Source organism: Pseudophryne corroboree, chromosome 6 (assembly GCF_028390025.1).
Source record: "Pseudophryne corroboree isolate aPseCor3 chromosome 6, aPseCor3.hap2, whole genome shotgun sequence".
In the NCBI taxonomy this organism is placed as follows: domain Eukaryota; kingdom Metazoa; phylum Chordata; class Amphibia; order Anura; family Myobatrachidae; genus Pseudophryne; species Pseudophryne corroboree.
In genome coordinates, this window is record NC_086449.1 from 579,609,849 (window position 1) to 579,625,212 (window position 15,364).

At 45.5% G+C, this 15,364-nt stretch overlaps 1 protein-coding gene across 1 annotated transcript in view; it reads left to right on the top strand.

Annotated features, from left to right (window-relative positions):
* Positions 1 to 6,065, top strand: part of FAF2 (Fas associated factor family member 2) — a 108,988-nt gene extending 102,923 nt beyond the window's left edge. Inside the window, exons 9-11 of the mRNA XM_063927909.1 lie at positions 3,270 to 3,441; positions 4,214 to 4,357; positions 5,116 to 6,065. Of these exons, the coding sequence (XP_063783979.1) occupies positions 3,270 to 3,441; positions 4,214 to 4,357; positions 5,116 to 5,298 (499 nt within the window). The 3' untranslated portion in view covers positions 5,299 to 6,065. The remainder of the gene's footprint in view (positions 1 to 3,269; positions 3,442 to 4,213; positions 4,358 to 5,115) is intronic.
* The last annotated feature ends 9,299 nt before the right edge of the window (positions 6,066 to 15,364 follow it).

Sequence of the window (15,364 nt, forward strand, 5' to 3'; positions counted from 1 at the left end):
CGGAGGATGATGATGAGGTGGACATCTTGCCTCTGTAGAGCCAGTTTGTGCAATGAGAGATTAATTGCTTCTTTTTTGGTGGGGGTCCAAACCAACCCGTCATATCAGTCACAGTCGTGTGGCAGACCCTGTCACTGAAATGATGGGTTTGGTTAAAGTGTGCATGTCCTGTTTATACAACATAAGGGTGGGTGGGAGGGCCCAAGGACAATTCCATCTTGCACCTCTTTTTTTCTTTAATTTTTCTTTGCGTCATGTGCTGTTTGGGGAGGGTTTTTTGGAAGGGCCATCCTGCGTGACACTGCAGTGCCACTCCTAGATGGGCCCGGTGTTTGTGTCGGCCACTAGGGTCGCTTATCTTACTCACACAGCTACCTCATTGCGCCTCTTTTTTTCTTTGCGTCATGTGCTGTTTGGGGAGGGTTTTTTGGAAGGGACATCCTGCGTGACACTGCAGTGACACTCCTAGATGGGCCCGGTGTTTGTGTCGGCCACTAGGGTCGCTTATCTTACTCACACAGCTACCTCATTGCGCCTCTTTTTTTTCTTTGCGTCATGTGCTGTTTGGGGAGGGTTTTTTGGAAGGGACATCCTGCGTGACACTGCAGTGCCACTCCTAGATGGGCCCGGTGTTTGTGTCGGCCACTAGGGTCGCTTATCTTACTCACACAGCTACCTCATTGCGCCTCTTTTTTTCTTTGCGTCGTGCTGTTTGGGGAGGGTTTTTTGGAAGGGCCATCCTGCGTGACACTGCAGTGCCACTCCTAGATGGGCCCGGTGTTTGTGTCGGCCACTAGGGTCGCTTATCTTACTCACACAGCTACCTCATTGCGCCTCTTTTTTTCTTTGCGTCATGTGCTGTTTGGGGAGGGTTTTTTGGAAGGGACATCCTGCGTGACACTGCAGTGCCACTCCTAGATGGGCCCGGTGTTTGTGTCGGCCACTAGGTTCGCTTATCTTACTCACACAGCTACCTCATTGCGCCTCTTTTTTTCTTTGCGTCATGTGCTGTTTGGGGAGGGTTTTTTGGAAGGGACATCCTGCGTGACACTGCAGTGCCACTCCTAGATGGGCCCGGTGTTTGTGTCGGCCACTAGGGTCGCTTATCTTACTCACACAGCTACCTCATTGCGCCTCTTTTTTTCTTTGCGTCATGTGCTGTTTGGGGAGGGTTTTTTGGAAGGGACATCCTGCGTGACACTGCAGTGCCACTCCTAGATGGGCCAGGTGTTTGTGTCGGCCACTAGGGTCGCTTAGCTTAGTCATCCAGCGACCTCGGTGCAAATTTTAGGACTAAAAATAATATTGTGAGGTGTGAGGTATTCAGAATAGACTGAAAATGAGTGGAAATGATGGTTTTTGAGGTTAATAATACTTTGGGATCAAAATGACCCCCAAATTCTATGATTTAAGCCAGTGGTTCCCAAACTGTGTGCCGTGGCTCCCTGGGGTGCCTCGGGACACTTGCAGGGGTGCCCTGGGTTGGTGGTCCAGGACCAATTCAAATTATTTATGGTCAATATAATAGGCAAAACCAGTGCTGGTGGCTGCCAGTAATAAAATATGTGGCCAAACAGAAGCAAATCTTGTCCCTCACCACACAACTGACCCTAAGGAGGACACAAACACAATCTACTTAATTTAATATTTCTTTCTAAATTTCTCAATAAGAAATTATTGGCCATGGGGTGCCGTGAAAAAAATTCTGATACTCTAGGGCGCCATGATTCAAAAAAGTTTGGGAACCACTGATTTAAGCTGTTTTTTAGGTTTTTTGGAAAAAAACACCCGAATCCAAAACACACCCGAATCCGACAAAAAAAATTCGGTTAGGTTTTGCCAAAACGCGGTCGAACCCAAAACACGGCCGCGGAACCGAACCCAAAACCAAAACACAAAACCCGAAAAATTTCCGGCGCTCATCTCTACTAGAGAGTCCATACTCCTACTTCAGGACATTATTTTGTACATTAGTATTAACAGGGAATTTTTGCAGCTGGTTTTCTCAAGAACACCCATGAAATGAAGACTAATATTGTGCATAGATTCTATATAGGTATGTTTACATATGTGTCTCACCAGTAACATTCATAAAAGAATGCATTTGCACATAGAGAGATGAAGCGTTGTTAGAAAATTGAAAAAATATATATATATATATATATATATATATATATATAACACTTGGAGAGGCTCGGCACTCATTTGTGGGAAGCAGTTACTTGCTGCGGTGCCATCCAGGGAATAAACACTCCTGTAACAATGCTTGATAATGGCGGCACTCAGCAGACTCGTTTAAAGATGCAAAAAGCCTTTTATTTTCGGTCCAAATATATATGTAGTTGCATAGGTCACTGAAAGCAAATCACTAGCTTTAGATTATGCAAATAAAGCTAGAAATAAGTAACACGTCTTTTAAGCAATATCTTTGGGACAGATTTGGTTCAAGGGGCAATGCTAGCTTTCTCTTAAAGCGTCTTTATGCTCGTAAGGTATGGGAGATTATAAAAGGTGAAGCTGTCTGAGAACAAACATAAGTTTATCAAATTGCATCCACTCTGTACAGTCCACACATATCCTCACATGTCTTCTCATTCTATGCAATAGATAGCACCTTTCCTTGTGCATACATGCCTATTTCTCTATAGATTGTAAGCTTGCGAGCAGGGCCTTCCTACCTCTGACTGTTTATCACCCATTTTGTTATTTCAAATTGTAAAGCGCAACGGAATTTGCTGCGCTATATAAGAAACTGATAATAAATAAATAATAAGTTCTACTTCACGACAGATATTTAGTTACTGTTAATTTATTATAATTTGTAAGTGAACAATGGAAAGATAATTCGCTTTTGCTCATTAAAATTTTAATGGTGAGAATCGGAAATACAAACTCTGAGCTCTTTAGATTTGTGCTCCAGGTTGTATCCTTTACAAACTTGAAAAGTACAGCTGAAAGGTTTGTTGTGTAGGGAGGTATGCAGTGAACGGGACACTTGATTGGTTAGCCACAACACCTGTTTGTTAATGTATACCAGTCTGTTAATGCTGGTGATAATTTTTTTTTGTTTAGGTTATTTTATTATACCTTTGGAAAGGTTTCAAAAAGCTACATTTTATGTGTTTAAAAAACAAAAACACATGGTCCCAAGCGCACCACAAATTTTCCAACTGTATCAAGCAAAAACGTTAAACCATAACTGTGTTTTAGCACATCTTGTGTTGGGAGGCAAGTTCCACGTACCAGACTAAGATCTGTGGCATTTTCAGGGAGGAACGGAACCAAACTCAAGTACTGAGACAACAGCAGGATGAGGCGTATTTGGCATCCCTGCGTGCGGACCAGGAGAAGGAACGTAAGAAGAGAGAGAAGCAAGAACAGAAAAGAAGAGAGGAGGAGGAGGCACAGCTTAGACAGCAGGCAGAAGAAAGGAAGAAAAGGGTAATGTAATACACATTGTCTTTGGCGGTACTTGTGGAAAGAAGGTGTTGTGTATAATGTGGAACTAATTCTAATGTGTATTTCAAGTGGCAGTTTATTTTATTGAAGGGAACAGAACAAACCTAACAGTAGTAATAAAAGCTACAGGCTAAGCAGGGAGAAGTTTAAGGGAAATTTAATGTCCACTACCTATAACATCAGCAATATACAGTAGTGTAATATATACATTCAGATCCCATTCATCATCCCATCCAGAAAAGCTTATTCTACGGTCTGTGAACAAAATTGAGTCTTCTATAAGCATTGTGGATATTGGCTATAACTTCAGAGCTGTACCAGGGTGCAGATGCACTTTACTCGCTACATTTCATGATGCTACCACATTTTCAATGGTTGGATACAGGCCTTCTTTCAGCAAGCTCACACTGTCACTGCTTTCTATTTTACTTCAATTTGTAAGAGATTCCCATTATAACACACATTCATCATGTGCTTGTGTCTGCATTTTATAGCAGTGAAACATGGTAGGAAGTGACTCTTGTTTAACATTGATAAAGGCCAGTTTGCCCAGGTGCTAACAAGTGATTTTGCTGTAAAAATGCTACATGCAGTGTCTTCTGATTTGAAGTGTTTGGTTGGGAGGTATTACAATATCAGCTCTTATAAACTCTTTTGTTGTCTGTCTAAAAAGTGCAGCGTTCAGTCGATGCAGTGTGACGCTACTATAAATGTGTGTTGTTACTGTCTAGTTACACTATATATTCCTCAACAGAACTTGCAGGAAGAGAAGGAGCGCAGGTCAGAGGGTCTCCCAGCAGAACCGCTACTGGACCATCCTAATAGTGTGAAAATAATTTTCAAGATGCCAAATGACACCAGAGTGGAGCGAAGATTCCTCTTCACACAATCGCTATCGGTAAGTTCCCCATAGGCTGTGCTCTTATCTGCCACACTTCTACCCTTTTTTAATGGACACAGCGAACCATAGAGACAAAGGGGCAGTTGTATTAAGCATGGAGAAGGGATAAAGAAGGGATAAGTGCAAGGTGATAACGCACCAGCCAGTCAGCTCCAATATGTAAATTGACAGGAGCTGACCGGCTGATGCGCTGTCACCTTGCACTTTTCACTGTTTTATCACTTCTTTATCCCTTCTCCAGGCTTAATACATCTGCCCCCAAGTGTAATATCATAGAAATGTGCACAATTTTAGATTTAATAATCTTTAATTTGTGTAATCAAATGTAACTAGCTGATATTCCCAGTTTTAACTTGGTAAAGGTTTGTTTGGCGGGACATTTTACCCCTTTTCGTCCTATTAGTAGTCAAATTTAGAAAAATCCCTGCTTAGTGGGTGGCTGCAAATAACTGTCACATGTTCCAGGTCACCTGGCAGGGGCACAGGGAGAGTTCACCAACTGTCACATTTTCCAGAGCACAATGATGCATTGTAAATGGCAGGCGGACTTTTGCCATAACTCTGAAGTGAAGCAACTAATTACAATGAATCAATGAACTGAGATCTTTATTTGGTATATGATGTGGCATCCTAGAAATGTCACAACTAAAAGGGTCATCCTGCTTTTAATATATAGATTACAATGCAATTTACTATTATAGAAAAAGCAAATTACCTAATTCTCTCTCTTTTTTTTTTTTTTTTTTTCCCTTCAGGTGATTCATGATTTTCTTTTTTCTTTGAAAGAGACACCTGAGCAGTTCCAGATAGTGGCAAATTTTCCTAGAAGGGTGCTGCCATGCTTTCCTACTGAGGAAGTCCCTGTGCCTCCCACCCTCCAGGAAGCTGGACTCAGCCGTTCACAGCTTCTCTTTGTACAGGATCTCACAGACGAATGACAAATATCTATTTTTATTTCCCCAAGGAAATTTGGGGAAGGAAGAGAGATAATAAGCCAGGTAGGGAGGAATGAGAGATACCAATTCTCATTGAAACACATTTTTTTTTCCTTAATGACTGCTGCTACTGACTGTATCCAGGCAAGCATGTAGCAGTGAATCGTCTCTCCCTATTGGAAGGGGATGAAGGCCAGATGACCACGAACATTAGAATGCAGAGAGATGTGCAGGGTCCCATTTGGTATTTTCAGAGTGACAAATAATCTGTCCACTTTCAGGAGGCATTTGCAGAGCATTGCCTTGCATGCCTCTCCACCTTGGCAAAGGAAGAACCACCTCTACGGAGTTTACACCCACATCTACCCCTCAAACAGGTTTTGTGAGGGGGTAGAACTGTTGTCATTTTTGTTTGAGAGACAAAATGAAACACCTTTCCTGACTCTGTATAAAGCATTTTTTGTTTTTAAATTTACCATTTTTTCCTTGTTACTTTCTAAATAGACCAAAGGAGAAAGATCGGCAGCTGTCTCCATCATTAATGGATTTTCAGCGGATCCAGTTTTGAAGAGTGTGTGTGAAGGATGTCACTTCAGGATTGAAGGGGTCATGGTAATTGCCGACCCTTCCCCCCTGTAGTGTAATAAAGGCAATATATAGTGACTGGTCTCCCTGCTTAGATGCCTTCATGTCACTAGTATACTGTATGTCCCGACTGGACTATATTCCAGATTATAATTTATTCCAGATATTAAAAACATTTTAGAGTTTTCCTGTGTGTTAAATGTGTACATTGAAGATTATTGGGGGATGACATCCAGCTTGTGAGGTTACATCATTTCTAAGCATGTACCATCTCTACTGTGATTTGCATTTCTTTTCTTTAATACTTTAAGTGTAAATTTATAGATTTTTATTTATTTTTTTATTTAATTTTTTTTCCCTTCCGTTTTGTCACAGTATTCCCATATTTCATACATGGAGATGAAGCCAATAAGGAGCTGTGGGGTTGATGTTATCAAGCAGTGAAAGAGTAGAGAAGTTGCCCATGGTAACCAATCAGCTTTGAGGTAGCATTTATCAAGTACAGTCTGTAAAATAAGTAAAAGAAGGTTGGTTGGTTGCTATGGGCAACTTTTTTTTTTCATCGCTTGAAACATGCACCCCTCAGTCTGCTACTCCTGACACTTCTCAAAGCGTCTGCAGTGCTACCTAGAAAATATTAAGTGAGTGTCTTCACTGGGAATTAGTTCTCAAAGTACAAAGTTGCATTGCTTTTTGTTAATGTTATGAAGGTACAATAATCTCTTCAAATAAACTATGGTCTAATTTTTTACTACACGTCTGGAAGCACATTCAGTTTTGCCCCCTTTTTTTATTGTGATGACAGTGAGCAATGTGTGAAACAATCAGAGCTAAACGAAAGAATCTGATCATGCAGAAATTTTTTTTTACACTCAAAAGAAATATTCATCATTGAAAAGGCTAATTTTTTTTATTTTTCTCTAACGTCCTAGTGGATGCTGGGGACTCCGTAAGGACCATGGGGAATAGCGGGCTCCGCAGGAGACTGGGCACTCTAAAGAAAGATTTAGTACTATCTGGTGTGCACTGGCTCCTCCCTCTATGCCCCTCCTCCAGTTAGAATCTGTGCCCGGCCGAGCTGGGTGCTCCTAGTGGGCTCTCCTGAGCTTGCTAGAAAAGAAAGTATTTTGTTAGGTTTTTTATTTTCAGAGAGCTTCTGCTGGCAACAGACTCTCTGCTACGAGGGACTGAGGGGAGAGAAGCAAACCTACTCACGGCAGCTAGGTAGCGCTTCTTAGGCTACTGGACACCATTAGCTCCAGAGGGATTGAACACAGGTACCTAACCTTGATCGTCCGTTCCCGGAGCCGCGCCGCCGTCCCCCTCGCAGAGCCAGAAGAACAGCAGCAGCAGAAGCAAGAAGACATCGAAATCGGTGGCTGAAGACTCCTGTCTTCACTTATGGTAGCGCACAGCACTGCAGCTGTGCGTCATTGCTCCCACAGCACACCGCACATTCCGGTCACTGTAGGGTGCAGGGCGCAGGGGGGGGCGCCCTGGGCAGCAATTAAGTACCTTTTTGGCAAAAAGAGGCATATATACAGTCTGGGACTGTATATATGCCCGAGCCCCCGCCATTTTTTACACATTAAAGCGGGACAGAAGCCCGCCGCTGAGGGGGCGGGGCCTTCTTCCTCAGCACACCAGCGCCATTTTCTCTTCACAGCTCCGCTGGAAGGACGCTCCCCAGGCTCTCCCCTGCAGTATACAGGTGCATTAAAGGGTAAAAAAGAGAGGGGGGGCACAAATTTTGGCACAGTATATATATTAACAGCAGCTACAGGGTAAACACTAAGGTACAGTGTAATCCCTGGGTTATATAGCGCTGGGGTGTGTGCTGGCATACTCTCTCTCTGTCTCCCCAAAAGCCTTTGTGGGGTCCTGTCCTCAGTCAGAGCATTCCCTGTGTGTGTGCTGTGTGTCGGTACGCCTGTGTCGACATGTTTGATGAGGAAGGATACGTGGAGGCAGAACAAGTGCAGCTGAGTGTGGTGTCGCCGCCGACGGTGCCGACACCTGATTGGATGGATATGTGGAAGGTGTTAAATGATAATGTAAACTCCTTGCATAACAGATTGGATAAAACTGTAACCGGGGGACAGTCAGGGTCTCAACCCGTGCTTGATCCTACAGCGCAGAGGCCGTCAGGGTCCCAAAAGCGCACACTATCCCAGATAGTTGACACAGATGTCGACACGGAGCCTGACTCCAGTGTCGATAACGATGAGGCAAAGTTGCAGCCTAAAATCATCCGCTACATGATTGTAGCAATGAAGGATGTATTACACATTTCTGAGGAAAATCCTATCCCTGACAAGAGGATTTATATGTATGGGGAGAAAAAGCATGAAGTGACTTTTCCCCGTTCACATGAATTAAATGAATTATGTGAAAAAGTGTGGGATTCCCCTGACAGGAAGGTGATCGTTTCCAAGAGATTACTTATGGCGTATCCTTTCCCGCCAACGGACAGGTTACGCTGGGAATCCTTCCCTAGGGTAGACAAGGCGTTGACACGCTTGTCCAAGAAGGTGGCCCTGCCGTCTCCGGATACGGCCGCCCTAAAGGATCCTGCGGATAGAAAGCAGGAAGCTATCCTGAAGTCTGTTTATACACATTCTGGCACACTGCTGAGGCCAGCGATTGCTTCGGCCTGGATGTGTAGTGCGGTAGCTGCATGGACGGATTCTCTGTCTGAGGAGTTAGATACCCTGGACAGGGACACTGTTCTACTGACCCTGGCACATATCAAGGACGCGGTCCTATATATGCGGGATGCCCAGAGGGACATTTGCCTGCTGGGCTCTAGAGTTAACGCAATGTCCATTTCTGCCAGAAGGGTCTTATGGACTCTGCAATAGACAGGGGATACCGACTCTAAAAAACACATGGAGGTTTTACCTTATACGGGTGAGGAATTGTTTGGGGACGGTCTCTCGGACCTAGTTTCCACAGCTACGGCTGGGAAGTCAAATTTCTTGCCTTATGTCCCTCCACAACCTGAGAAAGCACCGTATTACCAAATGCAGTCCTTTCGTTCTCAGAGGAGCAAGAAGGTCAGAGGTGTGTCCTTTCTTGCCAGAGGCAGGGGTAGAGGGAAAAAACTGCACCATGCACTTAGTTCCCAGGAACAAAAGTCTTCCCCGGCTTCCACTAAATCCACCGCATGACGCTGGGGCTCCACAGGCGGAGCCAGGAGCCGTGGGGGCGCGTGTCCGACTTTTCAGCCACCAGTGGGTTCGCTCACAGGTGAATCCTTGGGCTATACAAATTGTGTCTCAGGGATACAAGCTGGAATTCGAGGTGATGCCCCCTCGGCCTTACCAACTTCCCCCATGGAAAGGGAGATAGTGTTGGAGGCAATTCACAAACTTTTTCTCCAGCGGGTGGTGGTTGAGGTCCCCCCCCCCCCCCTTCAACGGGGAAGGGGCTACTATTCCACTATGTTTGTGGTACCGAAACCGGACGGTTCGGTCAGACCCATTTTAAATTTAAAATCCCTGAACATTTATCTGAAGAAATTCAAGTTCAAAATGGAATCGTTCAGAGCGGTCACTGCAAGCCTGGAGGAACGGGATTTTATGGTGTCTCTGGACATCAAGGATGCTTACTTGCATGTCCCCATTTATCCGCCTCATCAGGAGTATCTCAGGTTTGTGGTACGGGACTGTCATTACCAATTCCAGACGTTGCCGTTTGGCCTGTCCACGGCACCGAGAGTTTTTACCAAAGTGATGGCGGAAATGATGGTGCTCCTTCGGAAGCAAGGGGTTACAATTATCCCATACTTGGACGATCTCCTCATAAAGGCGAGGTCCAGGGAGCAGTTGCTGATCAGCGTAGCACACTCTCAGGAAGTGTTGCGTCAGCACGGCTGGATTCTGGACACAGACCAGAAGAAGGTGTTTCTCCCGGAGGAGAAGGCTCAGGAGCTCGTGACTCTGGTCAGAGACCTCCTAAAGCCAAAACAGGTGTCGGTGCATCACTGCACGCGAGTCCTGGGAAAGATGGTGGCGTCATACGAAGCCATTCCCTTCGGCAGGTTCCATGCGAGGATCTTTCAGTGGGATCTGCTGGACAAGTGGTCCGGATTGCATCTTCAGATGCATCGGATGATCACCCTGTCCCCCAGGGCCAGGGTGTCTCTTCTGTGGTGGCTACACAAGGAAGGAACTTCCAAGGGTTGTGGTCAAGTCAGGAGACTTGTCTGCACATCAATATCCTGGAACTTAGGGCCATATACAACGCCCTGAGTCAAGCGGAGCCTCTGCTTCGAAACCAACCAGTGCTGATTCAGTCAGACAACATCACGGCAGTGGCCCATGTAAACCGCCAGGGCGGCACAAGAAGCAGGGTGGCAATGGCAGAAGCCACCAGGATTCTTCGGTGGGCGGAGAATCACGTACTAGCACTGTCAGCAGTGTTCATTCCGGGGGTGGGCAACTGGGAAGCAGACTTCCTCAGCAGACACGACCTCCACCCGGGGGAGTGGGGACTTCATCAAGAAGTCTTCACGCAGATTGCAAATCGATGGGAACTGCCACAGGTGGACATGATGGCGTCCCGTCTCAACAAAAAGCTAAAAAGATATTGCGGCAGGTCAAGGGACCCTCAGGCGATAGCTGTGGACGCACTAGTAACACCGTGGGTGTTCCAGTTGGTCTACTAGTTTCCTCCTCTTCCTCTCATACCAAAGGTGCTGAGAATTGTAAGAAAAAGAGGAGTGAGAACAATACTCATTGTTCCGGATTGGCCAAGAAGGACTTTATACCCGGAATTGCAAGAAATGCTCACAGAGGACCCATGGCCTTTGCCTCTCAGACAGGACCTGTTACAACAAGGGCCCTGTGTGTTCCAAGACTTACCGCGGTTGCGTTTGACGGCATGGCGGTTGAACACCGGATCCTAGCAGAAAAGGGCATTCCGGAAGCAGTTATTCCTACGCTGATAAAGGCTAGGAAGGACGTGACAGCAAAACATTATCACCGTATATGGCGAAAATATGTTGCTTGGTGTGAGGCCAGGAAGGCCCCTACAGAGGAATTCCAGCTGGGTCGATTCCTGCACTTCCTACAGTCAGGTGTGACTATGGGCCTAAAATTAGGGTCCATAAAGGTCCAGATTTCGGCCCTATCCATTTTCTTTCAAAAGGAACTGGCTTCACTGCCTGAGGTTCAGACGTTTGTTAAGGGAGTGCTGCATATTCAGCCTCCTTTTGTGCCACCAGTGGCACCTTGGGATCTTAACGTGGTCTTGGCTTTCCTGAAATCCCACTGGTTTGAGCCACTTAAGACGGTGGAGCTAAAGTATCTCACGTGGAAAGTGGTCATGCTGTTGGCCCTAGCCTCAGCTAGGCGTGTGTCAGAATTGGCGGCTTTGTCATGTAAAAGCCTCTAGTTGGTTTTCCATATGGACAGGGCAGAATTGCGAACTCGTCCGCAGTTTCTGCCAAAGGTGGTGTCATCTTTTCATCTGAACCAACCCATTGTGGTGCCTGCGGCTACTCGTGACTTGGAGGATTCCAAGTTGCTTGATGTAGTCAGGGCTTTGAAGATCTATGTTGCCAGGACGGCTGGAGTCAGGAAGACTGACTCGCTGTTTATCCTGTATGCATCCAACAAGCTGGGTGCTCCTGCTTCAAAGCAAACCACTGCTCGCTGGATCTGTAACACGATTCAGCAAGCTCATTCTGCGGCTGGATTGCCGTATCCAAAATCAGTGAAAGCCCATTCCGCAAGGAAGGTGGGCTCTTCTTGGGCGGCTGCCCGAGGGATCTCGGCATTACAGCTTTGCCGAGCTGCTACTTGGTTGGGTTCAAACACATTTGCAAAGTTCTACAAGTTTGATACCCTGGCTGAGGAGGACCTGGTGTTTGCCCATTCGGTGCTGCAGAGTCATCCGCACTCTCCCGCCCGTTTGGGAGCTTTGGTGTAATCCCCATGGTCCTTACGGAGTCCCCAGCATCCACTAGGACGTTAGAGAAAATAAGAATTTACTCACCGGTAATTCTATTTCTCGTAGTCCGTAGTGCATGCTGGGCGCCCGTCCCAAGTGCGGACTTTCTGCAATACGTGTATATAGTTATTGCTTAACAAAGGGTTATGGTTATGTAGCATCGGTTGAGTGATGCTCAGTTGTTGTTCATACTGTTAACTGGGTAAGTTTATCACAAGTTGTACAGGGTGATTGGTGTGGCTGGTATGAGTCTTACCCTGGATTCCAAAATCCTTTCCTTGTAATGTCAGCTCTTCCGGGCACAGTTTCCTTAACTGAGGTCTGGAGGAGGGGCATAGAGGGAGGAGCCAGTGCACACCAGGTAGTACCAAATCTTTCTTATAGTGTGCCCAGTCTCCTGCGGAGCCCGTCTATTCCCCATGGTCCTTACGGAGTCCCCAGCATCCACTACGGACTACGAGAAATAGAATTACCGGTGAGTAAATTCTTATATATATATATATATATATATATATATATATATGTATATATATATATGTATATGTGTGTGTGTATGTGTATATATATATATATATATATATATATATATATATATATATATATATATATATATAATTAATTATATTGTACCGCAGGCAGAGGAGGAGGACTCGCCGCAGGTGCGCTGAGGTAGGGGCTGAGGACACAGTGGGGGTCAGTTAATCCCTGCACTGCAAGGGCTACGATGTGAATAACATTTTTCAGTAGCAGCCATAGTGTTTTTCCAGGCAGGCTCGCATTTAGAGCGGGCAGTCCTCTCTGAAGGGGGAGGACTCATTACTTTCTGACTGAGGCCACAAGGAGGATTGCAGCCAAGACAGAAGTGAAAGCTCATGTGTAGTAGCTAGAATACTAGGTTTAGAGAGATTTATAAGTGCTCTACTTCAGGATCTGTCTGACATGAAGATTTATATGGGTTGTTTTTTCTTCCAAAGGACACTGCTGACAGGTCCTGCGGAGGAGGAGCAAAAGAATTTCACAACCTGGACAACTCAAGCTGTTTCAACAGTTGGTGGTGTGGGGATTGTAAACGTCAGGCTGGTTAATTTGATTTTTAATATATTCCAGCTGTGTGGTCCCCAATTTTCATTGCTTCCTATATCCCTACGGTCTTTCTCCTCCTACTCTGATAGGGTGAAAGTGCTGCTGATTAGTGTGTGTTTCAACATGTCTAAAGCACCAACCAAGACCACAAAAACTTGCTATGTATGTTCAAAATGAGGTAAAAAGTACACTAATGTTGGCAGCTCTGGGGTGTGCGATGCATATTTGGGAATGGATGCTCAACCTGGGAGCAGTGGTCTGTCCGGGTCATGGGAAAATGCCCTGGCAGATATTTCTAAGGAAATGGCGGAATCCTGCAAGCAACATTTAGATTGGGCTGTAGGATTTTCCAAAACTATGGAGGAGTTCCTAATTAGAATTACTCCGCCCACACAGGTAGAAAAGAATGTGCTTAAAGCGGTAAAGAGACCCCTACAGGAAGAGTCGGTGGAGGAGGGTCTCATAGAAGATGAAGAGGAGGGAGAGTCTGTAGAGGCTATAATTGATGTCAGTCTTCAGGAGGAGGATGCTGAGGTTAAGGGATTAGAAGCCCTTATTGAAGCCGTAAAACAGGTCCTTAACTTCAAGGAAGAAGAGGTTAAGGAACCTGAAGTCTTTGATCTATTTGAGTCTCAGAAACCACAAACAGTTTTCCCGATTTCTCACACTTTCCAGAATGGGAGAAGCATGGAAGCAGCCAGATAGACCCTGTAAAATCCCCAGAAAGTTCACGGCTAATTACCCACTGCCCAAGGGGGTCATGTCTAAATGGGAGGTTCCTCCGATTGTGGACGCCTCCCTGGCTAGACTGTCCAAGACGACGATCTTGCCAATACCAAACGTGACTACGCTAAAGGATTTGTCAGATTGTAAGTTGGATACGGCACTAAAATCTATTTTTGTGGCTGCAGGAGCATCACGAAGACCTACGATTATCAGTGCTTAGGTAAATAAGGCTATTATAGCATGGGCTGGTCAAATAGTTCAGGCAGTGACTGAAGATAATTGTCAGGATTGGAGTGTGACTAACTGAGCATATCCGGGAGTCGGCCACATACATTTGCCAAGCTACAAAGGATACTAGCAGGATAGCATCACGCGCTTCGGCTATATCGGCCAGAAGGATTCTGTGGCTCAGAGAATGGCAAGTGGACTCAGATTCCAAGAAGGCAGTGGAGGCGATCCCCTTTTGTAGGGGAATCTTTATTTGGACCGGAATTAGACAAGTGGATTTCACAAACAGCGGGAAATTCTACTTTTTTGCTTACCACATAGCCTAGAACCACGCCACCGGTCAGTAGAAATTATTCTGGTGTTCAATTCATTTAGGTCTCAATCCTTTCGAGGTAGAGGAAGAGATTTTGGCGTTCAAGCTCGTGGAAACGGGCAGAGACCGTTCCCAGTCCACAACCCGAAAACAGGACCCCAAACCTGCTTTCTAAACCGTGGCATGACTGTCTCCCAGCAAACCTTGGGTTTGCTATGATGGGCGCGCACGGTTGGAAAAGGTTTCAGGACACCCGGGCCGAAACCTCACCAGAAGTCATGATCAACAATATCATCTCTCGGGGTTACAAGATAGATTTTCAAAACCGACTACAGTCAGTTTTTTTTACTACAGGCCTTCCTCGGAGCCCTCAAATAGCAAGGGCATTAGACACTGCTATTCAAAAGTTACTTCAGATGGAAGTAACTATTCAAATCTTTTTGTAGTGCCAAAACTGGATGGGTCTGTCAGGCCAATCCTCAATTTAAAGGTGTTGAACCAATTCCTGATGGTTTACAGATTCAAGATGGAATCAATACATTCAGTCATTGGGGGACTGGAGCAAAGTGAGTTCATGGTGCCGATGGACATAAAGGATGCGTATTTCCATATCCCAATCTGGACTCCTCACCAAGCCTGTTTACGGTTCACAGTGGACAACACTCATTACCAGTTCAGAGCTCTACCCGTTCGGCCTATCATCAGCCCCGAGAGTCTTCACAAGTGAGAAGTGAGCCAGTGGAGAAGTTTCCCCATCAACCAATCAGCAGCTCTGTATAATTTTATAGCATGCAAATTTTATATGTTACTTCAGTGCTGATTGGTTGCCATGGGCACTTCTCCACTGGCTCACTTCTCTGCTCTTATCACTGCTTTAGTAAATGTACCCCTAAAAGAGGCCACAAAGATTCTGTCTTGTACAGAAAAGCGCAATATAATCCTGTCGCCAGTCTTAATTCCAGGAGTGGACAGTTGGGAAGCAGACTACCTCAGTTGTCAGGATATGCATCCAGGAGAGTGGTGTGTACATCCAAGGGTATTCGATACAGTGGTAAGAAGGTGGGGTCTGCCATAGATAGACCTAATGGCCTCTCGGAACAACCATCAGCTGCTACGATATGTGGCCAGGACGCGGGATTCAGCAGCAGAGGCAGTGGACGTGCTGGCGATTCCCTGGAC